We start from the raw sequence: 25,914 nt of genomic DNA, 5'->3' as shown, positions 1-25,914 counted from the left end.
GACAGAAACATGGCAGAAACTACTGTATGTGTGTCCCCTGCAGAGGACAGAAACATGACAGAAACTACTGTATGTGTGTCCCCTGCAGAGGACAGAAACTACTGTATGTGTGTCCCCTGCAGAGAGGACAGAAACTACTGTATGTGTCCCCTGCAGAGGACAGAAACTACTGTATGTGTGTCCCCTGCAGAGGACAGAAACATGGCAGAAACTACTGTATGTGTGTCCCCTGCAGAGGACAGAAACATGACAGAAACTACTGTATGTGTGTCCCCTGCAGAGGACAGAAACATGGCAGAAACTACTGTATGTGTCCCCTGCAGAGGACAGAAACTACTGTATGTGTGTCCCCTGCAGAGGACAGAAACTACTGTATGTGTGTGCCCTGCAGAGGACAGAAACATGGCAGAAACTACTGTATGTGTCCCCCCTGCAGAGGACAGAAACTACTGTATGTGTGTCCCCTGCAGAGGACAGAAACTACTGTATGTGTGTCCCCTGCAGAGGACAGAAACATGGCAGAATAAAAAGGCCACGCGATTCCTAAACAGATGTAGGAAGAATTGAGCACAGCTGGATTCAAGTGGAACATCGACTACGTTAAAAAGGTGGAAACGCTTGAAGGCAACATGACACATCATCAAAGTGGGTCTGAGCCCACAACCTTTGCATTTTATGTTCTAACTGGATGAGTTAACGGGACGAACAGATTGGAGACCAGTTTTTGCTGATGAAGTGCTCGGTGCACGTACACACATGCATTACCTGGATCACTTTAATTTGCATCCATGGAAATCGTGAAGTAGGAATTTCCAGAATTGGATCAAAATGATTCAAATTGATTGTAGAAAAAAACAGTTTTATCTGAGGATGTAACTCATGTGAAGCAGTGCTGATTTCCCTCAGACATGTAAACAGGGTCCAGGTCTAAGTTCAAGGGTCTAAGTTCCAGGGTTGGGGTTAGTCCAGGTCTAGGTTCAAGGGTCTAAGTTCCAGGGTCTAAGTTCAAGGGTCTAAGTTCCAGGGTTGGGGTTAGTCCAGGTCTAGGTTCAAGGGTCTAAGTTCCAGGGTCTAAGTTCAAGGGTCTACGTTCCAGGGTCTAAGTTCAAGGGTCTAAGTTCAAGGGTCTAAGTTCAAGGGTCTAAGTTCAAGGGCTGGGGTTAGTCCAGGTCTAAGTTCAAAGGTCTAAGTTCCAGGGTTGGGGTTAGTCCAGGTCTAAGTTCAAGGGTCTAAGTTCCAGGGTCTAAGTTCCAGGGTTGGGGTTAGTCCAGGCCTAAGTTCAAGGGTCTAAGTTCCCGGGTTGGGGTTAGTCCAGGTCTAGGTTCAGGGGTCTAAGTTCCAGGGTTGGGGTTAGTCCAGGTCTAGGTTCAGGGGTCTAAGTTCCAGGGTTGGGGTTAGTCCAGGTCTAAGTTCCAGGGTCTAAGTTCCAGGGTTGGGGTTAGTCCAGGTCTTAGTTCCAGGGTCTAAGTTCCAGGGTTGGGGTTAGGTGACAGATGACAAGATGGTGTTTTTCTTTTTGACAGCCTCCTCATACTTTCTTCCACCTGCACACGATAGCGTTGGGGCAAACCACTGTGTTTTAGTCACATCTCAGAGCCTTTATTGATGAGTTGAGTCCACCTGATGGGCTCTGGAAGAGACCTGTTCATCCCAAATGTCTTCCATCCCAGCACGATAGAGGACACGGCTCTTGGGAACAACGGTCTTCTCCAGCTCCCATCCTTTCTCTGCACTCTGGAGTCAGATGCTCTGGCCTATTTGGGATCTCGTTTCTACTCTGATATCATCAGCAGGTGTGTGTCTGATATCATCTCAAAAACAAAGATGATGATCAAGAGAAGAAGAAGAACCCCAGAACAAATGTCAAAGGTCAAGTGTCAGAGCAAAGGGTCTGAATACTTGTGTCAATGCAATAATTTACATTTAATATATTAACATTTAAACATATTTAATGTGGGGAACATTTTTGTCTATTTGGGCATAAGGGTGCAACATCACAACATGTGTTTCTGTAAAGTGCTTCAAGAGGATTTGGATTGGAACAGATGCTATATAAATAAGGGTGAATTTGAACTGGAGGAGGGAAACTGCTCGCTGTAACGATCACGAGCAATTAAAGGCAATAACACAAAAGCACAAATGGTCCTTCTGACAAATAAGAGACACGTCTTGACGTACGACATCACAAAGGTCAAAGTGCTGTGCCAAAACATCTACAAAATAAAATACATCTAATCTATCAAAAGAAAGTATTCTGAAAAAGGAAATTATCATTAATAAATGTAATCAAAGGAAATTTTAAAGTAAAAATTGTGAATTCATATTTGTACAACAATTTCACCACCATGTTTAATCTGTTAAATCGTATTTATATCGTATATGTTTTTGCAAATATGTGTTGTTTCTTTTGTCAAGATGTCAGAGAGAAAGAGGAGCCTGAAGTTTCTAGAAAAGCTTCTCCTGCTCATCATGAAACCAAAGCTCTCATAACTTCAACGTTGAGGCCACTCACATTTGCTGTTTGCACACGTCTTCCTGTACGTGTTGGACTCTACGTGGTCATGGAACCATCACTGAAAAGCATGGTGGAAGCGGGGGAGGATGGTGGGCGACGACGGGAGGATTGGAAGAGGACTTGCTGCCGTTTCTGGACCTTCATGAGCGTTGAAAGGCAGCTGAATGAGGGAGGTGTTCTCTTCACTGGGCTGATATGGGATATTTTGGTCCCCGTTCCCACCTGCCTGGTTATATTGTGGCTCAGTGGGTGGCAGGAAGCTGAAGAGCTGCGAGAAGTCCATCAGAGAGGAGCACTGAGCACCTTCTGCCACTGACGGGTTGACTCTGGACAGGGTGGCCTCTTGGCTCTTCTTCTCCACTCCACTCACTTGAGGATCCACCTCGACTTTAGAGGACGAATCTTGAGGTTCTTGGGATGCAGACAGTGACGAGGCCATGCTGCTCTGTAGCTCATTGAGATAGATCTCCAGTTCTCCCGGTAAACTTTGTTCTCGATCCTGTGAGGAGAATGTGTGTGAGGTAAAGTTGGAAGTAAGAGGGTGCTTAAGAGAAAAAGGATGGGTGGGCATAGAACAGGGCTCCGTCTCCAGGATATGGCTTGCACACATGCTGATCTGGTGAGACCTTGGCATTAACGGAACTGGCAACTCAGCTTTGATGCTCCCAGATGCCAAATCATAGACAAGTGGTTCCAGCAAATCGGTTGGCTCCGTTTTGACCTTCATTAGTTCCCCGTAGTGGCTTTTTTTCACATGACGGGTCAGGTGGTCTTTCCTACCGAAGCGCTGGGCACAGTATTGGCAAAGGAAATCCTTGCGTCCTGTGTGCACCACCATGTGACGTCTGACATCCTTACGGGTGTAAAATCGCCGTTCGCAGTGCTCACAGTGGTGCTTTTTCTCCTTGGTCCCACTGGATGACTTGCCAGCGTGGACTTTGAGGTGTTCTAAAAGGACCGCAGTGCTGGGGAATGGCTGCAGACACACTTGACAGGTGAGATCTCCACTGTTGGCAGCATGAATTGCAAGGTGACGTTTGAATCCCAGCTTGGTGTTGTAGCTCTTACCGCATTCCTGACAGTTGAAAGCCTCCTTATAGGGGTTATGAGTATGGAGGTGATTCTTTAAGTGATCCTTGCGGTGAAACATTTTCTCACAGTATGAACACTTGTAGTTTTTTTCTGGAGAATGAGTAGCCATATGCCTTGGAACACAGACACATTCTATGAGCACTCAGAATTGTTGCAATCATGTATAGTAGGCATGCTTTATAATAACACATCAACAGAAGCACAGAAGTATACATCGTTATTTGGACTACTACTGAGTACTAAGTTACCAAAGGTGTAAGAATAAAAGCAACATGCGGCAGCCTGCTGTGTACTGCTGCTTGCCTGTACCGTAGCAGCTTGTATTTGGAGACAAAAGCCTTGTTGCAGTCAGGGTGGGAACAGCAGTATGGTCTTTCTCCTGTGTGAGAATATGAGTGCACCTTCAACTTCTCCAGACTGTTGAAATATTTCTGACACTCCTGACAAGGAAAGGTTTTTTTCGACTTCCCCTCTGTTCTCCTGCGTCTCCCCAGGGGTGGTACAACTTTTGCTTTCTCCAGGATACGGTCACCGTAGCCCTGGATATCGGTAGCCATGGCGCTCTAGAGCAGACGATCTACATGTACAAGAGCATAGTGACGGACTTCTGATGATGTAACAAGTTCTCCAGGTTCATGTACTCAACACCAACTGGACCCAGGAGCCTGGGAGAGAAACAAAGAAACACAGCAGTTCAATAGAAATCAGATTGAACATAAAAGAATGAAATTATATGATATGGCAGTTCAATAAACTAAAATAATATCAAGTTCATTTATCCCAGTAATTTAATAAAAAAAGAAGTCATATTTAGATTAATTACACACAGACATGACACTTCAAATATTGATGACTGACAGCAAAGGAAAACCCAAAAATTCATTCTCCGAGTTTGTGAGCTAATCATAGTGGGACACGATTAGTATCCAATAATAAACTTTTCCCACAAAATTCTCTAACAGCAGCAGAGCATCCATGAATGTTTCAATGTCTCAGTCTGGTTTGGGAGACTCCACTATGATGTGGAAGACTGCAGACCCAACTGTCGGCCAAAAGACAATCACTAACGCCCTGAATCGGAGGGTCGGTCACCAAAGGTTACGACTGAAGAAACTGCTCTTCAAAGCACCTTCTTGGATGGATGACAGGGAAGTGTGATGGAATTAGGTGGACAAACAACTCAGAGAGTCAACCTGGAGTAGACTGTAAAACAAAGCCCATTCAAGAACACAGAGGAGATTTACAAGGAGTAGACTCCAGCTGAAGTCAGAGCCTCAGGAGGATCCAGGTCCTGGACACAACTATCATAGTCCTGCTGTCCATCAGAGACAATCTCAGGGGCTCACCTGGAGGACCTGTGCATGAAGTGCAAAAAGACTTCAAGACACAACTAAACCAGCGTCTTCCTCGGAGCATTACCACATCTCTTCAACTTGCCTGTCTTGCTCTGCTCGAGGGGCCGCTCTGACATGATATCAATTAAAATTAAGGAAACTTTATTTATCCCAGTGGGGCAATTGAGGAAGTCATAAAAATCCATAAATAAGCCACATCACTCTATAAGCCACAGGGGTCAAAGCGTGGAATTTATGGTACCATTGTCTAGTGTATTAATCATTCTTCAGATAGGTCAGACAGACAGACCGACATAGTCTCTCAAGTGTGTCCTGGGTCGGGGGCCTCCTCCTGGTGGGATATGCCCGGAACACTTTCACAGGGAAGCGTCGCAAGATTAAGTTCTCAAATTACCATAATGGTCCGGTACACCGGCTGCATAAGCGCAGAGGCTGCACCGATCCGCCTGTCAATCTCACGCTCCATCCTTCCCTCACTCATGGACAAGACCCCCGTACTCCCGAACTCCTCCACCTGAGGCAGGACTTTACCAGCCCTGAGAGGGCAAACCACCTTTTTCCGGTCGGGTTAGGGTTATGAACGAGGACATGCTGGAGGTCCTGTTTGATGAGGCCACCAGGACAGGAAGATTATGAACAGAACCGGTGGCAAAGGACAGCCCTGCCAAGGTCCCACATGCACTGGGAACAGTTCTGACTCACTGCCGGCAATGCGAACCAAGCTCCTGCATCTGTGATGCAGAGACCGAATGGCCCTTAACAGAGGGCCTCGGCCCCCATACTCATGGAGCACCCCCTACAGAATACCCCAAGGGACACGGTCGGATGCCTTTTCCAGATCAACAAAATACATGTTGGACAAACTCCCTTGAACCCTTGAGCACCCTGCAGGGGTTATAGAGCTGGTCCAGTGTTCCATGACCGAGACGAAAAGCCACATTTTTCCTCCTTAATCCAGGGTTCGACTGTCTCCCGAATTCTCCTCTTACTTCCCACTGCTGCTGCCACTGGTTCGCTGCCACTTCTAATCAGACCTGAGTCCGTTTGTACCAGTGGAGCTCATGAATTGATTCCACCTGCCAAGCAGTTTTCAACAGTGTGACTCCATTAAAACCAGGCTGCTTAAAACGATTTCTGAGGTGTGGCTGAAAGTTAGAGCTCAGAGGGGACCTGCTGAGGGCTTTTGCAACTCCAAACCACTGGAAACATCTGCCACGCCACAGCAGACAGGCCTGTTCCATTTGATTTGAAATCCCTTCCTAAAAGCCATCTTCTCCTTGGCCTTTAACACCCAATGAGATATTCATTTTACTAACAACACTACATTAGGCTGTTTTTTAATGTTGTTGTAAAATTTTATGTCATTTTAAAAATCTTCCTCTCATCTTCTTGACCACTTAATCCCTTTGAGGGTCGCGGGGAGGCTGCACATATGATTTAAAAATCTTTTAACTATATTTGTGTTTTTAGCGCTTGTGTTATTTCTTCTGTGATGCACTATGTTACACTGCGAGTTGTTTGAAATGTGCTATATAAATGAAACTTGGATTGGATGTGCAAAATGACCACGTTTATATGCTTTGATCACCTCATATCTAACTTTTGCATGAAAGACTTCAGGCATTATCTGCATCACCACCTGTGGGACTTTGTCTATATTCGATATACAGGTTTTTTATAACTGAGAGGACGTGCACACAAATTGCTATTTGTCTTATTCTTTGTCTTCAAGACGGCTGGAACTGAGTACTGTTAATTGTGGTCATTGTTCAGGTGCTTTGGGTACAGCGTGCAGAGCTAACTGCAGAAACCTGGACCGCGGAGTCACTCCCTGATACTCCAGGTTATTTTCCAGGTGTTTGGTGGATGTGCCTTCGGCCAGTTCAAACAGCCCAACTTGAAATCAGGTGCAGGAGGTATTTCAAGGTGGTTTTCTGCTGAAGGTTCAGCAGGTTGAGTGAAGACCTTCTTGGGTAAATCCCTGCCAGTCTACATGCACGCAAAGCTAGGCTAACAAAATATGTTTAGGGATACAAATGCCTGGTGTACTACAGCTCTTGTACTTGACACTATGAGCCTGATCTACCATAATCCCAAATAAAGAGCCCCAAAATGCATGAGCAAGCTAAATAAAAATGCACATGCTAATAATGATTCAGATTCAGGTCCTTTATTGTCCCACATGGGGAAATTTACAGCACAACAACAGCAGAGCACGCAGAGACAATTAAGATAAAAATAGAATAGAATAGAATTTGGAATATACAAAGAGGATGTATATTTACAATAATCCAGGTAAATGGATACTCGGCCCCTGTAGGTATACCTGTACATAGTACAGAGGGTGGATACAATATACATATCAGAATATATAATATTCAGATTGTGCTAGCATCGTTATGTTTATTGTGCAGTCTGACAGCAGCCGGCAGGAAAGATCTGCGATACCTCTCCTTCACACAGCGAGGGTGGAGCAGCCGCTCACTGAAGGAGCTCCCCAGAGCTGCCAGGGTGTCCTGTAGGGGGTGGGACGTGTTGTTCAACATGGAGGACAGCTTAGCCATCATCCTCCCGTTTCCCACCACCTCCACTGAGTCCAGGGGACATCCCAGGACAGAGCTGGCCCTCCTCACCAGTATGTCCATCCTCTTCCTGTCCCTGTCCAGGGGACATCCCAGGACAGAGCTGGCCCTCCTCACCAGTCTGTCCATCCTCTTCCTGTCCCTGTCCAGGGGACATCCCAGGACAGAGCTGGCCCTCCTCACCAGTCTGTCCATCCTCTTCCTGTCCCTGTCCGTGATGCTACTGGACCAGCAGACTATCCCATAGAAGATGGCTGATCCCACCACAGAGTCATAGAAAGTCCTCAGGAGGGGTCCCTGCACTCCAAAAGACCTCAGCCTCCTGAGCAGGAACAGTCTGCTGTTGCCCTTCTTGACCAGGGCGTCTGTGTTGTGTGTCCAGTCCAGGTTATTGTTTAGGTGAACACCCAGGTACTTGGAGGACTCCACCACGTCAACATCCGTTCCCAGGATGTTCACTGGTGCAGGCGGGGGGTTGTTACGCCTGCGGAAATCCACCACCAGCTCCTTGGTTTTGCCAGCGTTGATCTGGAGGTTGTTCCGCAGGCTCCAGTCCACAAAGCCCTGAATAAGTCCTCTGTACTCCGTATCGTCCCCATCAGTGATGAGGCCGACAGCAGCAGAGTCGTCAGAGAACTTCTGGAGGTGACATGAAGATGTGCTGTATGAGAAGTCCGCGGTGTAGAGGGTGAACAGGAAAGGAGCCAGAACTGTTCCCTGCGGGACACCGGTGCTGCAGAGGAGCCGGTCCGGAGCCCTTCACCTTCACAAACTGTGGTCTTTGTGTGGGGTAGTCCAGAATCCATGTTGTGAGGTGGTGATCCACCACAGCTACCTGCAGCCTGTCCTCCAGCAGCCTGGGCTGGATGGTGTTGAATGCACTGGAGAAATCAAAAAACATGATCCTCACAGTGCTTCCAGGCTTCTCCAGGTGAGTGAGGGAGGTGTGGAGGAGGTAGATGACGGCATCGTCCACCCCGATGCTCGGCTGGTAGGCGAACTGCAACGGGTCCATGAAGGAGCTCACCAGTGGGCGCAGGTGATCGAGGATGAGTCTCTCCAGCGTCTTCATCAGATGAGACGTCAGAGCTACCGGCCTGTAGCTGTTGAGCTCCTTGGGGTGCGGTGTTTTCGGGACTGGGACGATGCAGGACGTCTTCCACAGCTGTGGCACTCTCCCCAGCTTCAGGATCAGGTTGAACGTGTAACTGAAGATCCCACACAGCTGGTCTGCGCAGGACTTCAGGAGCCTGGAGCTGATGCCATCCGGACCCGTCGCTTTCCTGGCCCTGTTCTTCTTCAGGGCCTTCCTCACCTGGTGTGGTGTGAGGGACAGGCTGGAGCAGGGAGGTGTTGGTGGGGGGGATGGGCATGGGCCAGAGTGTGAAGTGTCGGGAATGTATGGGCTGAAGTTCATGAGAGAGGGGGAGGGGGGACAGGAGGAACAGTCTATTGGGGGCACAGACAGTGGCGGGGGTAGCTGGGGGAGGGGTGGGTACCTGATCAAATCTATTGAAAAACAAGTTCAGGTCGTTAGCCCACCCCCGGTCACCCACAGGTTGGGACTTCTGCTCCTTGAAGCCCGAGATGGTCTTCAGTCCCTTCCATACGCCACAGATGTTGTTCTGCTGCAGCTGGTTTTCCATCTTCCTCCTGTAGTTGTCCTTCTCTTGTCTGATCTTCCTCCTCAGTTCCCTCTGCACAGACCTCAGCTCCTCCTTGTCTCCAGACACAAAAGCCCTCTTCTTCTCCTTCAGGAGGGCTTTTATGTCTGGGGTAATCCAGGGCTTGCTGGTGGAGAAGCTCCATACAGTCCTGGTGGGTACGGTGTTCTCCACGCAGAAGTTAATGTAGTCCGTGATGCAGTTGGCGAGGTTGTCAATGTCCTCCCCATGGGCGTCGCTGAATACATCCCACAGGGTCGTGTTGAAACAGTCTTTCTGGGCCTCCTCGGCTTCTTCGGACCATTTCTTCACTGTGCGGGTGACAGCAGGCTGCCTCTGCACAAGAGGTTTGTACACGGGCTGGAGGTGTACAAGGTTGTGGTCGGCACGGCCCAGGGGAGGGAGTGGGAGAGAGTGGTATGCCTCCTTGGTGTTGGCATAGAAGAGGTCCAGTGTTTTATTGTCCCTGGTGTGGCATGTGACGTACTGGGTGAATTTGGGCAGAGAAGATGATGGAGAGGCATGATTGAAGTCTCCAGAGATGAGGAGGAGGGCGTCAGGGTGCTGTGTCTGCAGCCTGCTCACTGCTGAGAGCAGGACATCACAGGCTGCATCAGCGTTAGCAGAGGGGGGGATGTACACAACCACCGCGAGGGCATGTGTGAACTCCCTCGGCAGGTAGTGAGGCCTCATGCTAACGGCTAACAGTTCGATGTCCTTACAGCAGTGCTGCTGCTTGATAGTGATGTGCCCAGAGTTACACCATCTATCGTTCACAAACACTGCCGGTCCTCCTCCCTTCCTCTTACCACTCTCCCTGCTTCTGTCTGCCCGTAAGAGAGTAAATCCTTCAAGTTGTGCGGCCGTGTCCGGAGTTAGCCAGGTCTCCGTAAACAGCAGCAGGCTGCTCTCCCGGTACTCCCGCTGATGCCGGGTCAGCGCCGCCAGCTTGTCCATCTTGTTGGGGAGCGATCTGACGTTCCCCATGATGGAGGGCAGGACGGGTCGATAGCGTCTCCTCCTGGCACGGCGCTCGACCCCGGCGCGGCGTCCCCGTTTCCTCCTCCTCAGCTCGGGGGGCACATCGGGTCGCTCCTTGGGCAGCGCCGCAGAGCTCCGCAGGGCGAACAGCTGATCCCTGCTGTAAACAAGCGAGCCGCGGCTGGGTCGATGGGTCTCCGGACGCGGTATCGAAAAGTGAAAAAACAAGTAGAGCCGCCAGTGCAAACTCCATAAGTCTTATATACATGATGAAGATAAATGAAAACAAACCGAACGCACAAAAACAAAAGTAGTAGGTGCAGAGAAAAGAAGAAAAAAGTGAAAAAAGTAGAAAAAAGAAAAGCTTGAAGGTGAGCGGGAGCTGTTGTTACAGGCTGCCACTCGCGCGGCGCCAACGTAAATAATGGTCGTGCGATCTGCTGATAGCATGCGTAGGTATATAAATGACAATTTTGTGTGTGCTACCAGCTGTCACCATGGAGACACATCAGGCCTATGTGTCACCCCTGCTTACTCAGGAGGGCTTCATACTCTACAAGATGGCGTAAGGCCCTGAAGTACAATCAGTAGAATCTGACCCATAGCACCCATGGCACATTTTTCTTTGTTTTGTACTCCAGGGTTGCACTAAAAAGCAACTCCACCTCCTTGGTCCACTTTTTTTTGCATGTCCTTGCACTCGTTGTTCTGCAAATGTTCACTGTTCCAAAGTTCCGAGGGGAAAAGTGCCCCTACGCATGGCTGGCTCATTATCATCGTTACCATCTACTGGGCTGGGGTTTGTGCTACAGCATTTTGGCATCTCCGCGTGCACGGAGAACATTTTTGAGATGTTGTCATCTGCATGTTAAACTGTTCAGTTCTTTGCTATCCGTGGTCCACCAGGACAACAGGGCAATCTTGTCATAGAGATTGAAACACTGCATACACCACTGTGCACTTGTCTTGAGTGGATTACAACATCCAAATAGACTCTCAGCCACCTTCATCTACCCTTCTCACAGAGTGAGGTATCCAAACTTGACACATAACCAGCTTGAACAATAACTGGCTCCTGTCCCAGCCACCCTGCTACTCACATGATCAACTCTTCCCTCTCCACTAGCACCTTTATATCCAACAAAAGAGGCTCTGGTGACACCTCAGCTGAAGAAATCCCCCCTCAAGCCAAAGTCAGGTGGGAAACTATCATCCGGTCTCGCTTCTCCCATTCCTGACTAGCAAAAGCAGTTTTAAAGCAGATCCCCGAGTTTATTTCAAGAAACCTCCTTGCATCGAACTAATCTGGCTTCAAGAGTGACCACTCCGTGGAAATTGCCCCTTATCTGTGAAGGAGACACTCAAACTGGCCGGAGCAGCTGCACAGTATTTGGTTCTCAATCTTCTTGACACCCAACTGGACCTGTCAGTGCAGGACCTCCATCCCCCAAAAACCACCCAACCAATCCATTTATCGCAACAGTGACATATTTCGGTAGCGGAATCACAGCAGCTGGTCTGTTGGGAGCTCCATGCAGACATTTCACCTCTCATCCAGGAGGCTTCATTAGTTCTAACTGACTCTTGGGGAGTTCCAGGTTCTTCCACTCTTCAGGAGTCATGAACACATTGGGAGCTTCAGTCACCTGGTTGTCGGTTGCCCCAACCCTGATGTGGGTTGTTGAAACTTCCCTTGACACAATGGGGTTCGCTAGTGGCCACGTGTGAATGGCCTCTTCTCCTCCTGGGGAGGTTTTTTAATGTCAGATGTAATGCTGAGATAATGCCCAGCTGGTAATTAATTACCCAGCTTCATCTGTGGCCTAACCCTAAATGATTTCAATGGCTCCCTTTGTTAGCATCCTAAAGCCACCTTTTGACAGTGCGTGTACATTTTTAGTGCTCTAAATAATTGTAATATTATTACAATTTTTGAACATACTAAAATAAAACCTTCTAAAATAAACATTTATCTCATTATTTAGGCCTCATTTGATGCAGACCCTGTCAATGAGTGCCCTAAAGTGTTTGTTCATGAGGATATCATTTTTTTGGCAAATAAAGAAAATAACAGCATTTTTCAAAAAAGGCATTTAATTTGTGTGGAAGTGTAGAGACAATTTAAGTATGTCACTCAGGTACGAAGGTGCCACACCGTTTAACATTTTAAAAGCCAGTAGAAACACCTTAAAATCAGCTCATGGAGCTCAATCCTGAGCCCACGGAGCATAATTAACCCTAATATGCGGTGGCCAGAGTTAGGAAGATGACGGGAGAAGGGCACTCTCTGAATGAAAGGGTTTCTATGTCATCTAAGGCTTGTGGCGTTACGTTGGAATCCTACTGTTTCCCAAAAGCAGGAACAATATGGTGTTAATAAATACCGTATTTTCCGGACTATAAGTCGCACTTTTTTTTCCATTGTTTGTCAGGGGGTGCGACTCATACTCCGGAGTGACTTATATGTGAAATAAATACATTATTACAGAATTTCACATGTTCGTTATTTTCACACTGACAACCACCAGAGGGCGCTCTAGGCGTGTGTACCTGAGGAACGAGTTCCTTTAGCGACGCAGAAGAAGAAGCGGCACTTCGTCTATGGAGTTAGACTTGATTGTTTGGTCAACTTGCTCGGATGTTCTTTATGCTATAGTTATCTGAATAACTGTTAATATGTTACGTTAACAAAGCAGACACTTACTCAGTTCGTTGTGGGTCATGTAGCTGAATTTGTTACGTTAGCATACCGTAACCCTATTGCTAATCCATTATTATTTTAAATTGGCTTTCAAGATGAAATGTATGTTCCTTGGTCTCGGATTTTATCAAATAAATTTTCCCCCAAAATGTGACTTATTGTCCAGTGCGACTTATATATCTATTTTTCTTCTTTATTAAGCATTTTTTCGCTAGTGCGACTTAAACTTCGGAGCAAAATATAGTCCAGAAAATACGGTAAGTGGTATTATTAAATGCACTTCTGTGTTAAGTACAAAAAACTGGAAAATGAGTAAAGATGATGAAGACTGTCGTTGGTAGAAAAGCCATTCTACGGTTGCCTCAACTAAATATCTGAGCAAAAAATACTGATGTTGTTACGACTCTTTCGCATTTACAAGGCTGCGATAATCTAATTGGAAAAACTGGAGTGAGCATTTAGCATATTAACGTCTGTATAGATTCCATTTTTTCAAGAGCACAATTTTGTGTCCAAGCTGCCATTTTCTGAAAAAAAAGGACAAAATAAAAATAATAATGATCCTCACAATAATCAGTGTGGGGAAAAACATTTGTATTTAGAATACAAAGTTAGTGAAATGAGGGTGCTTCCCCCCAAATTTGCATTTTATGGGCTTATAATAACACAACAATAATAATAGTAATAGACACAACAACAACATCAATAATAATAATAGCTGTAGCTAGGTCTGATGTTGGATATTTCTTCGTTTTGAAACCTTTTATAGGGTCCTTTTGGCTTCATAACACGTTTTTGGTGTAATAATTGCTATCCTTGTCGAGACCACACTAATGTCATCGGTTGGTCATTTAGTAAAAACAGCTCAAGACCACAAAATACCTGATTTAGAGATTGTATGCATCAAACCAGTTGTAAAATAAAATCAGTTACATAAAATATATATGAAATGTATAATTCCGATTTACAATTAGATCATAAGAAAGAGGAACCAGACATTTGCTGCCTGGCAAAGCAACAGGATAATGCAAAAATAGCACATCAATGATCAATATGTGTCGTCACGTACAAATCTGAAAGTTTTATCAAGAGTGTCATCAGGCAAATGTGCCTTTAAAGAGGAAGAATACATGTTTTATCAACCCATAAACTATCTGGTGAAAAAGAAGCAAAGGTGAAATTAGACGTGAAACCAGGACTGGTTAGGGTTATGTGGGTTTCCAGTCCACTCTTCTCAAGGCTAGCTCTAGGGTTAGGGTTAGAGGGTTAGGGGGTTAGAGGGTTAGGGTTAGAGGGTTAGGGGGTTAGAGGGTTAGGGTTAGGGTTATGTGGGTTTCCAGTCCAGTCTTCTCAAGGCTAGCTCTAGGGTTAGGGTTAGGGGTCAGGGTTTAGGGTTAGGGGGTTAGAGGGTTAGGGTTAGAGGGTTAGGGTTAGGGCTATGTGGGTTTCCAGTCCACTCTTCTCAAGGCTAGATGCTATGTACTCACTCACGTATGTATTACGCTTCAGGACGCGTGGTCGTACATCCAGTCCCGAAAGTGCTCATCGAACACAAGGAGTGATGCCAGAACTTTTACTCTTATAAATCTGATTTATAGTGGCTATAAATGTCAATACATACCAGTATATACTGGCTACTAATAGTCCCTGATCCAGCTGTTACTGATCTGTAAATGGACCGACGTTTCGGCTGAGTGGAGCTCTGAAACACAGGCATCAAGCTGATGATACCTGGAAGCGTTTCTCAGGTGACACCATGATCAGACATATGAATGAATAAATCACACCTGTTAACCGCGAGTATTCATATGAAGAGCACTAAGTTTTCTAAAATAAAGCCCAAAGTAAAAGCAATTGCTCTGATCACGAACAAAATGAATGTGGTTTGTGTTTTAACGAGACGCACTTCATGCAGTCCTGAAATGTGAGTGAAACCTATTACAGACACATAAAAGCCTCTAAAACAACTGTGACTGTTCTGTCTCTCCAAACCCAACCAGCCTGGACTGAAATACAGTGGCAAACGTTTGCTATTTACCAAATTATTAATGTCCTTACTGGTTAAGGTCGGGTTTGTAATTCCCCCCCAAAAGTCTGAGCAGCAGCTAAATTTCTACACATTTCTTTTACTTTAACCCCCCCACACACACACACACACAGTTTTTTGGTGTCCCAACAGGAAGAATTCAGGCAATTTGTTTTATCTTAACAAAGAAATGTGTCAAATTTTATGTTGGTATTCATTTAACTGCTGCCGTTCAACTTAATACATTTAAATTCAAATTGCTTCTTTACAAGCTGCAATTGAGGAGAAATAATTCACTTAGAAATGACGACATATTGGTATTGAGACCTAAATTATCTTTTTTGTAATTGTGTTGGAATTATTTCCCTTTTCCATAATTGGATCACAGGCAGAAGAAAATTGTGTTTCGGAGAAAGTTGGATTTCAAGTGTTACTTTGAGAAACCTGCCTCACTAAAGTGAACACAGGCAACATTTTACTCTTGATGTAGCAAATGCACAAATCTCAGCATGGTCTGATTAAGTTCAGCCACCATCAAACTGTTGCATTTCTTCCTGCAAACAGGTCCAAAGTGAACATGGGTTCGATACCTCCAGCGGTGCCGTTTAAGCAAGAAGAGGATGACAAAGGGTCACCAGCGGCTCCATTCGCGCTTTATTTTATAGAAAGCAGATGCAGGAGTGTTGACAGGCTGGACTGAACAGTGCAAATGGGGCCAAAATCAGAATGCAGATAGCAGAGAAACTTTAAAATCTTACATAACCCAAATGCGTCGTAGACTCGCTGGATACACAACGATGTTATTATAGTGAGAGAAAAGCAACTGTTGAGGAGGCGCTATTCAAATAAACCCAACTTTTCCTCGGACTTATGAGACTTGCAGTTCATTTTACACACACAGCAGCACTTTGGCGAAATCAAATAGTGTCACATCATTTATAAAAGTACCTATGTATATACGGCACAAACTTTTCTCCAGCTCACCCCTCTCTCCCATAATTTAAATAACACCGATATTTTAATTCAAAATCAGACCCCCCCTTTCATCAATATAGATAAAACTTACCCTGGGTGCTTCGGCATCCTTTCTATTGAGTTTTTCTTGACTTTCAACTAATTTCAGAATTTTTATTAATTTTTTTCTCATATTTTTTGCGAGACGCGGCGGGCCTGGAAATTGTTTGCTTTCCCGTCTCTCGAGCAGCCATTGTGTGTATGCGCTGCGATGCAACCGCACTAGGCCGTGGCCACGCCCACTCAAGTCCCGCCCCCTAGGAAAGTAGGAATTGGCAAAATAGTGTCCATCCCAGTGGAAATACACGGAAATAAAGTCTCTCCTGGTCTTGATTTTGTTACAACCTCAGTCGTTTATTTGTAGTCCCGAAGACCCAAGCGGGTGCGAAACACAGCAGAAAATAATACGACGAGCACACTGACTGTCATTCGACGACGTGAACGCGCTTAATCTTCACGAGTGCTGATTGGCTGAGAAGGCTGTCAGTTAATGCCGAAGGCAGCGGATTGGTGAGTTTCCTGGTGCGCTGTTGAACAGCACTGGTCGACTTCCAGGAAGACGGGAGGGTTCGGGTCTGTGCAGCCCCGCAGGAGCCCCGCAGACGCCCCGCAGCAGTCCCGCAGCCTGACTTGCTGCTGATATTTACCTTTTGGAAGCAGAAGTAGGAATTATTACAGCATTCAGACAGCAAGGGCTTACATCACTGATCACACGATGCACGCCGGCTAACATTTTCTTTGTGGCTATGATTAAATACCGCTGACCGGAAGCTGACACTGTTAAGGTAAGTTTTGACCTTTTCATTTTTGTCTTGTCTTCCAAATCTCCTGCGAAATAACAAGTTTATCCACATTTTTGGGGAAACACACGCGTGCCTCCATTGATTGTTGCAGGCTGTGTTGTCTGAAAATGTGACCCATAATGAAAATAACATATTATACATATATAGCATCTCTTTTCTTTGAAAAAGTGAAACCTACTTGTGCTGTTCACCTGTGCACAGGTCTAAATGGACAGAAATGTACCAAGAGTAAGGAATCAGGACAGGAACCCCTGCATTGAAGTAAGCTTGGCGTCATGAGGGAATAATTGGGACAATAACTGGGACCCATGCTTCTGCTCCGATCTTTTTAGGAAAGCGATGCCTCCCAGAAATGTTTGGATGCCTACAACTACGATAAAAGCATGTGTTCAGAGTATTTTCAACAATACAAGAGCTGTAGGAAATACTGGGTGAGTGCTTTTATTTTCCATTCAAGGTCACAAGGGTAAAAATGCGACCAACATTTTAGAAGTCACCGATCACAGCTTTGATCACCCATAACGTCTCCGTTTCTGATTCTGGATGCCGTTGTGGTCTGAGGGGTTAACGAGTGTTAACACTAATATAATTTGGTCGTTTTGTGAGACTACTCTCAGTTAATGAGTTACTTTTTAAAGCACGTAATCTGGTACATTAAACATTTTCTGAAAAATCTGGCCTGCTTTTTGCTTTTGTCAAATGTCTCCACCTGGATGTGTGTGTGGAGCTACAGTATATGGTGATGTGTGTGTTTTTGTAGCCCTGCCAGCATGATGGCAGCGAGGCTAGCTTTTGCTCTCTGGAAGCACTTTCTAGCGACGGCCTAGAAGAGCATCACGCTAACAGACTGGACCTTTAACAGACTGGTTTAAAATGGAGAACGTGGAGGAGAAGAGGGTTAGGGTTAGGGTTAGGGTTATCTAGTTTATATCAGGACAAGTTGAACTTTCTGACAGCCAAACGATCCGAAGGCTCTGGAGGGTTAGATCGGAGGGTTAGATCGAAGGGTTAGATCGAAGGTTAGATCGGAGGGGTTAGATCGGAGGGTTAGATCCGGAGGGGTTAGATCGGAGGGTTAGATCGAGGGTTAGATCGGAGGGGTAGATCCGGAGGGTTAGATCGGAGGGGTTAGATCGGAGGGTTAGATCGAAGGGTTAGATCGGAGGGTTAGATCGGAGGGTTAGATCGGAGGGTTAGATCGGAGGGTTAGATCGAAGGGTTAGGGGGGTTAGATCGGAGGGTTAGATCCGGAGGGTTAGATCGGAGGGTTAGATCCGGAGGGTTAGATCGGAGGGTTAGATCGGAGGGTTAGATCGGAGGGTTAGATCCGGAGGGTTAGATCCGGAGGGTTAGATCGGAGGGTTAGAGCCGGAGAGTTAGATCGGAGGGTTAGATCCAGAGGGTTAGATCGGAGGCGTCGATCCGGAGGGTTAGATCGGAGGGTTAGATCGAAGGGTTAGATCGGAGGGTTAGATCGGAGGGTCAGATCCGGAGGGTTAGAATCGGAGGGTTAGATCCGGAGGGTTAGATCCGGAGGGTTAGATCCGGGGGGTTAGATCGGAGGGTTAGATCAGAGGGTTAGATCCGGAGGGTTAGATCGGAGGGTTAGATCCGGAGGGTTAGATCGGAGGGTTAGATCGGAGGGTTAGATCCAGAAGGTTAGATCGGAGGGTTAGATCCGGAGGGTTAGATCGGAGGGTTAGATCCAGAGGGTTAGATCGGAGGGTTAGATCCGGAGGGTTAGATTGGAGGGTTAGATCAGAGGGGTTAGATCCGGAGGGTTAGATCAGAGGGGTTAGATCCGGAGGGTTAGATCCAGAGGGTTAGATCGGAGGGTTAGATCGGAGGGTTAGATCCGGAGGGTTAGATCGGAGGGTTAGATCCGGAGGGTTAGATCGGAGGGTTAGATCGGAGGGTTAGAGCCGGAGAGTTAGATCGGAGGGTTAGATCCGGAGGGTTAGATCGGAGGCGTCGATCCGGAGGGTTAGATCCGGAGGGTTAGATCCGGAGGGTTAGATCGGAGGGTTAGATCGGAGGGTTAGATCAGAGGGGTTAGATCGGAGGGTTAGATCGGAGGGTTAGATCGGAGGGTTAGATCGGAGGGGTTGAACCTCCCCCACTGTGGCTTCAATACCCTTTTCTTAACGATTGCCTTCAGCACTTTGCACACACGTTTGGACTTTCTATAATGTTTCTATAATGTTTTTATAATGTTGACAACAATGTTCTATAATGTTTTTATAATGTTTCTACAATGTTGACAATAATGTTGACAACAATGTTCTATAATATTTCTATAATGTTTCTATCATGTTGACACCTAAATGTTTGAGATTTTGTCCTCTTTTCTCCTCATATTTTGTGCGAGGGTTCACTTTAAATATTGGTGTGTTCTGTGAAATGCAGCGTCCATGGAACACGGACTGGGAGCAGGTCTTGATCTTGGCATCGAGCACAAAGAGTCTGGGAAAACTGCTTTTTCTAACGGTCTTCTCTCGCTTCCACCCAGTTTCCACACAGTTTCTCTGGGCCACAGAGGCTGGGAACATCTGGACTGGGTGTGTTGGTGAATGGAAATGTGCCACCATTGAAGCCTTTTGTGTTTGCTCTGCTTTAGCACACCATCATGCTCCAGAGGAGAAGAGACGGTGTCAAACCTGACATGCCTGCTGCTGCGGAGAGGCAGGAGATGCTTGCTGCTGCTGGGGGAAAGCCATACTGAAGAGATGGAGGAGACATTTATGAGTGATGATTATTACAGAGCAACATGAAAAGCAAAGGAACCTTCTCTGCATTTAAAGACCCTTTTGTAAAATGATTTCAACTCAATAGTTTCTTCTTTGAATTAAAAACAAAACTGGTCCAAGCTGGAAACTCCTGTCATTTGATTTTTTTCTGGCATGGTCCATCATTTGAGTACACAAGGTTAGAACTTTTTCGGATAGGAAATAGGACCTGGAGGTGTAGTTTAAAGAAAACTTGAAACTATGGACAGTTTCCGGAAGATGGATAATCTGTCTCGCAGCAAAAAATAGATCCAAACAGGAAATATTCCACAGAATATGTCCAGTAATGTTTCCTGGAGAGCATCCCTCAACCAGGTGGAAGGAGGGCGTGTGAAGAAGAGAACCCTCATAGCCTGAACATCCCATATTATCAGCTGGGGGGGTGGCAGGGCTGTGAAATGGGGAACACTGGGAACCAGCCCAATCCATCTCCCCAGAGAGTGAGTGGCAGGGCTTAGGAGGAGGGAGTCCCATCATCAGACATCTTCCCAATGGAAGACCAGTTGCCTCCTGGACACATGGTGGGTGGACGTGCACGGATGACAGCAACTTAAGCCCCAGGCCTCGGACTGACGGTGTGGACGGTGAGTGGGCCAACGAACGAGGGTGCAATTTCCAGGGCTTCAACACAAAGAGTAATGTCTCGGGTGTAAAGCCACCTCCAGTCCACTCTAGTGCCCACCTGGTTACACAATGAAGACGTCATCCAGGGACACAAACACAAACCTGGTAGATCCTTTAGTCCTTGAACTAAAGCCTGGAAACAGCTGGGGCGTTAGTCAAACCAAAGAGAGCATCTTCCACTCATCCCCCTCTTGGATGTGGACAGTCCAGTCCAGTCCAGTCCAGTCAGGTAGAAGTTGCACAGATCACGCTTGGCTGTTTATTTCCTGTTTATGGAAACAGGAAGTATTTTCAGATCAGCTGTGATGTGCAAATACGATGACTATTGTCGTGAGGTGGCCTGGATCAATGTACAATTCCTTCATTTTGCCCAACTTTGCTGAACGATTGCTCTTATGGACCATAGTTCTGATCAAGGTGCTTATGGAGAAAGGTCTCGATGGATCTGGCTGGTGGCATCTGGGACGAGCTAGTGGTCAGGACGGACTGGCAACTCCAATGGGTTTTATGTGTTTTACTCTGCGCACCTCCTCGGTGCAGAGGTCCTACAAACATGAGCACAACAACTCCGGACACTCGGGAACCGTAGGTCACACACCAGTGAAACATGCGCCAGAGTGTGTTTGGTGGAGATGTGGATTTTGGTCTGGAGTGTGAAGACCATAAGTACAACGCCTTCCCAGTAATTCCCGAAACCCTGAAAAAGCCTCCATTCTCACCCCCGCACTGGAAGCAGTTTTTAAAAATGAATTTATTATTCAGGCCTATATTTGACATGTATATCCTCCTACGCGGTTTGTTTTACCAACACCAAATTTGACCAGAATCTGTCAAAATTCTAGGACTTTTACTTATATTTGAGTAGGGGTGAGCAAAACATGGTGGCTTTCATGGACCAAAAAAAGCCCACGATAATTCAGTGGAGAGACCTCCAAAAGGTCACCAAATGTAGCCAAAAGGGTCCAGACTCACGTCACAGATTCATGAGAAACCTCCGAGTCCTGGGCTGTAAGATGCCCCCGCAACTCATCAGGTTTATCATGAAACAAGTGTGTCAGGTGACTCAAGTGTGTCAGGTGACTCGATCGGCCTCAAGTTGCATCACTTGCAACAGTACAAGATCCACATTAGAGGTCCGTAAAATGTCCAAAAGGAAAACAATTTTAATTTGTCCAGAATTATTTATCCTGTCTTTCATTCATTAGCAATAACAGAGGACAACTGTGCCAAAAAGGGATATTTTTTTGTTCCCCAACTTCATTGACGAGTGTCTCAGAAAAGTTCCTCATGTCTGGGACTCATGGCTTGTTGGTTCTGACGGGTCAGAGGAATCCAACCCTGAACAGTCTTGCAGTAAAAAATTGATAAAAACAACAAATAATCCTGAAAAATTCCCAAGCGTCAATAATGCAGCATGTAATAATTAACAGTCATTAAATCCAAGATCTGGAAATTGGGCAAACAAGCCCAGGGAGGAAGAACCAAGGTGGTTAGCAGGTGAGACAGGCAGGTAGTGATGGGGACACATCCTTGGTTAGGCAGGTGAGACAGGCAGGTAGTGATGGGGACAACTCCTTGGTTAGCAGGTGAGACAGGCAGGTAGTGATGGGGACACATCCTTGGTTAGCAGGTGAGACAGGCAGGTAGTGATGGGGACACATCCTTGGTTAGCAGGTGAGACAGGCAGGGTAGTGATGGGGACACATCCTTGGTTAGCAGGTGAGACAGGCGGGTAGTGATGGGGACACATCCTGGTTAGCAGGTGAGACAGGCGGGTAGTGATGGGGACACATCCTTGGTTAGCAGGTGAGACAGGCGGGTAGTGATGGGGACACGTCCTTGGTTAGCAGGTGAGACAGGCGGGTAGTGATGGGGACACATCCTTGGTTAGCAGGTGAGACAGGCGGGTAGTGATGGGGACACATCCTTGGTTAGCAGGTGAGACAGGCGGGTAGTGATGGGGACAATCCTTGGTTAGCAGGTGAGACAGGCGGGTAGTGATGGGGACACATCCTTGGTTAGCAGGTGAGACAGGCGGGTAGTGATGGGGGACACATCCTTGGTTAGCAGGTGAGACAGGCGGGTAGTGATGGGGACACATCCTTGGTTAGCAGGTGAGACAGGCGGGTAGTGATGGGGACACATCCTTGGTTAGCAGGTGAGACAGGCGGGTAGTGATGGGGACACATCCTTGGTTAGCAGGTGAGACAGGCGGTAGTGATGGGGACACATCCTTGGTTAGCAGGTGAGACAGGCGGGTAGTGATGGGGACACATCCTTGGTTAGCAGGTGAGACAGGCAGGTAGTGATGGGGACACATCCTTGGTTAGCAGGTGAGACAGGCGGGTAGTGATGGGGACACGTCCTTGGTTAGCAGGTGAGACAGGCGGGTAGTGATGGGGACACATCCTTGGTTAGCAGGTGAGACAGGCGGGTAGTGATGGGGACACATCCTTGGTTAGCAGGTGAGACAGGCGGGTAGTGATGGGGACACATCCTTGGTAGCACAAGTGAGACAGGCGGGTAGTGATGGGGACACATCCTTGGTTAGCAGGTGAGACAGGCGGGTAGTGATGGGGACACATCCTTGGTTAGCAGGTGAGACAGGCGGGTAGTGATGGGGACACGTCCTTGGTTAGCAGGTGAGACAGGCGGGTAGTGATGGGGACACGTCCTTGGTTAGCAGGTGAGACAGGCGGTAGTGATGGGGACACATCCTTGGTTAGCAGGTGAGACAGGCGGGTAGTGATGGGGACACATCCTTGGTTAGCAGGTGAGGAGCAAGGCAGGTAGTGATGGGACACATCCTGGTTAGCCAGGTGAGACAGGCAGGTAGTGATGGGGACACATCCTGGTTAGCAGGTGAGACAGGCGGGTAGTGATGGGGACACATCCTTGGTTAGCAGGTGAGACAGGCGGGTAGTGATGGGGACACATCCTTGGTTAGCAGGTGAGACAGGCGGGTAGTGATGGGGACACATCCTTGGTTAGCAGGTGAGACAGGCTCAGTAACCCAGCAGACAGGTTCCAGGGATTCTCTGATACCAGCTTCTCACAGGTTGAGATTTGAGCAGCTAAACTATTTATATGCTACTACTAACGAATGTCTAATTTGTGGGTTGTTGTCTTGCTGTTGGGTTGTTATTGCTACTGCGCTGCGCTGGTGAATCGGCTCGTTATGGCACCAGCCAGGACGAGAGGTCATGTGGGAACACTTTCATCTAATTCCATCCAGGCAGGACCAGGAGAACATGGTGCTCAAGAAATACGAGGAGGAGAGGACCAAGGCCAAGGCATCAGTGGTGGGGGGGAGGCCACGAGTCTCACAGCAGATACGTGGACATCCTTTATGACCCTGTGAAGCTGGCCCCAGTGCTCCTGGGAGTGGCGCCTTGGCCAGGAGCACATGCTGCTGCACATTAGTGCTGGACCAGGTCTCCATAGGAGGCTTGGGAGGGGAGTGTGACTGATGCAGGAGCCAACCTGCTTGGCTCTGTTAGAATGCTAACCCTGAGACAAGCTCTCTTCTTTACACTCCAAACAATGGATCAGTGCTTATTTGTCCACAGGACATGGAATTCAGTCAAATGCATTTCAAAAAGGGTTAGGGTTAGGGTTAGAGGGTTAGGGTTAGGAGGTTAGGGTTAGGGTTAGAGGGTTAGGGTTAGGAGGTTAGGGTTAGGGTTAGAGGGTTAGGGTTAGGAGGTTAGGGTTAGGGTTGGAGGGTTAGGGTTAGGGTTAGAGGGTTAGGGTTAGGAGGTTAGGGTTAGGGTTAGGAGGGTTAGGGTTAGGAGGGTAGGGTTAGGGTTAGGGGTTAGGTTAGAGGTTAGGTTAGGTTAGGGTTAGGGTTAGGGGTTAGGGTTAGGGTTAGGAGGTTAGGGTTAGGGTTTAGAGGGTTAGGGTTTAGGAGGTTAGGGTTAGGGTTAGAGGGTTAGGGTTAGGAGGTTAGGGTTAGGGTTAGGGTTAGGGTTAGGAGGTTAGGGTTAGGGTTAGAGGGTTAGGGTTAGGAGGTTAGGGTTAGGGTTAGAGGGTTAGAGGGTTAGGGTTAGACAGTTAGGGTTAGGGTTAGGGTTAGGAGGTTAGGGTTAGAGGGTTAGGGTTAGGAGGTTAGAGTTAGGGTTAGGTGGTTAGGGTTAGGGTTAGAGGGTTAGGGTTAGGTGGTTAGGGTTAGGGTTGGAGTTAGGGTTAGAGGGTTAGGGTTAGAGGGTTAGGGTTAGGGTTAGAGGGTTAGGATTAGGGTTTAGGGTTAGAGGGTTAGGGTTAGAGGGTTAGGGTTAGGGTTAGAGGGTTAGGATTAGGGTTAGAGGTTTAGGATAGGTTAGGGTTAGAGGGTTAGGTTAGGGTTAGGGTTAGAGGTTAGGGTTAGGGTTAGAGGGTTAGGATTAGGGTTAGGGTTAGAGGGTTAGGGTTAGAGGGTTAGGGTTAGGATTAGGGTTAGGGTTAGAGGGTTAGGGTTAGGAGGTTAGGGTTAGGGTTAGAGGGTTAGGGTTAGGAGGTTAGGGTTAGGGTTAGAGGGTTAGGGTTAGGAGGTTAGGGTTAGGGTTAGAGGGTTAGGGTTAGACGGTTAGGGTTAGGGTTAGGGTTAGACGGTTAGGGTTAGGGTTAGGGTTAGGGTTAGGAGGTGAGTGTGCACACCTCCTGTTCACCAACAGCCTGTCTGATTTCATTTGACCTCGATCTTGCAGTGCAAAGCTGGTCTTTCGCCAGAAGAGGTCGCTATAATTTAAGCTTCGAGTAATGAACCTATTGGGTCCAGGTTTCTCCCTCTTAAAGGGGAGGTGTTCCTGCCCCTGTTGCTGGTTGGGGGTCAGGCCCTGGGATTCTGGGGAGGGCCACCTTCTACTAGTGCTCTGTGCTCCAGTTCTGCTGCTCAGGTGCTCATTGTTAGGGAGATCTAAGGGCAGCATGGTCACCCTGAGGGTGAGTTCTGGCCGAGGCCAAGGGGTGCCACCGGGATATGAGGAGGGCAGGAGTCCGAGAGAAGGAGAGAACTGAACCACCTAGACCAGGTGCAGTCTGGAAGACTGGCCAGCAGAGGGATCAGCCTTAAGAAGAGGAGAACGCTGATACAGACAGATCTGATGAGCGTTCCCTGGGAGGATCAGTGTTCAAGTACGTAGCAAGACTGTTGATGGTGGGCCAAAGAAGAGCTCATCAAATCCTGCTACACAATGGGTGTAAGTCCCAAATGATGACCCACTTGGTCCTGACATGTTTTGGTGTTTGGAACAGAAGTTAATGTGGCTTTTTGTCCTGTTATGCAAAGAATCAGGCACAGTACATTTAAGAAAAACTCTCCTCTCATTTTGTAGTTTTCTGAGGGACGTTTACATTTGAGTTAACGCCTTTTTGACACAATTCTTATCAGTTACTTTAACGCCACCCTAACAGCTCATTGATCCACAACTATAGAACTTCTACCAAGCAGTGAACTGATCCGTCAGAGAAGATAACCAACATATTCAGACCAGTTCGGAATGGTGCTACCAATGTACAAATACCACCGACCAAGCTCGACACGCCCCAATTTCAGGCCAGATTTGTTAGCACTTGAAATTCAAGAGGAAAAATGAAAAAAAGAAGAAAATTTGGTGTCATTGAATTCTCAACAGCCTTTTAGCAGAAGTATACACATCCCACATCTGCGGTTAGCTAGCTTTCAAGACTAGCAGAGCTACGTTTGTGTCTCCGGTTGGGTCGGAGTTCGAAGGTGGTGGGAGGTGATCTGCTCCAAGAACTCAAAAGTACCGATTCTAAGTTGTTTAGGGGGT

At 47.1% G+C, this 25,914-nt stretch overlaps 2 protein-coding genes across 6 annotated transcripts; one reads left to right on the top strand and one right to left on the bottom strand.

Annotated features, from left to right (window-relative positions):
* Positions 1–2,150: 2,150 nt before the first annotated feature.
* Positions 2,151–16,335, bottom strand: plag1 (pleiomorphic adenoma gene 1). Of its 5 annotated transcripts, XM_029831911.1 has the most exons (4): positions 15,983–16,335; positions 3,911–4,272; positions 3,584–3,720; positions 3,358–3,491 (listed from the first exon to the last, which is right to left on the bottom strand). In XM_029831911.1, the coding sequence occupies exons 2-4, from the start codon at positions 4,162–4,164 to the stop codon at positions 3,400–3,402; spliced, it is 483 nt and encodes a 160-aa protein (XP_029687771.1). In that variant the 5' UTR covers positions 4,165–4,272; positions 15,983–16,335; the 3' UTR covers positions 3,358–3,399. The 5 variants fall into 5 exon arrangements, with proteins under 5 accessions (XP_011615773.1, XP_003976568.1, XP_029687770.1 ...); XM_011617471.2 differs by having other exon boundaries at positions 2,151–3,720; XM_003976519.3 differs by having other exon boundaries at positions 2,151–3,720; positions 3,917–4,272.
* A 170-nt stretch (positions 16,336–16,505) lies between these two features.
* On the top strand, positions 16,506–19,607 carry chchd7 (coiled-coil-helix-coiled-coil-helix domain containing 7). The gene is made up of 4 exons (XM_003976517.3): positions 16,506–16,715; positions 16,935–16,994; positions 17,066–17,164; positions 19,351–19,607. Exons 2-4 carry the CDS (start codon positions 16,941–16,943, stop codon positions 19,453–19,455), a joined length of 258 nt encoding a protein of 85 aa, XP_003976566.1. The 5' UTR covers positions 16,506–16,715; positions 16,935–16,940; the 3' UTR covers positions 19,456–19,607.
* Positions 19,608–25,914: the final 6,307 nt, after the last annotated feature.

This window comes from Takifugu rubripes, unplaced genomic scaffold (genome assembly GCF_901000725.2).
Source record: "Takifugu rubripes unplaced genomic scaffold, fTakRub1.2, whole genome shotgun sequence".
NCBI lineage: Eukaryota > Metazoa > Chordata > Actinopteri > Tetraodontiformes > Tetraodontidae > Takifugu > Takifugu rubripes.
The sequence above is the reverse complement of the archived record's forward strand: the minus strand, read 5'-3'. Positions and strand labels throughout refer to the sequence as shown.

Excerpts from the sequence above, each read along its gene's own strand:
- plag1 (XM_011617471.2), bottom strand. The coding sequence starts at position 4,164 with ATGGCTACCGATATCCAGGGCTACGGTGACCGTATCCTGGAGAAAGCA. Across the intron at positions 3,721-3,910 it reads TACAAGCTGCTACGGTACAG|GCATATGGCTACTCATTCTC; the intron begins GCAAGCAGCAGT and ends CTGTGTTCCAAG.
- chchd7 (XM_003976517.3), top strand. The coding sequence starts at position 16,941 with ATGGACAGAAATGTACCAAGAGTAAGGAATCAGGACAGGAACCCCTGC. Across the intron at positions 16,995-17,065 it reads ACAGGAACCCCTGCATTGAA|GAAAGCGATGCCTCCCAGAA; the intron begins GTAAGCTTGGCG and ends CGATCTTTTTAG. Across the intron at positions 17,165-19,350 it reads AGAGCTGTAGGAAATACTGG|CACACCATCATGCTCCAGAG; the intron begins GTGAGTGCTTTT and ends GCTCTGCTTTAG.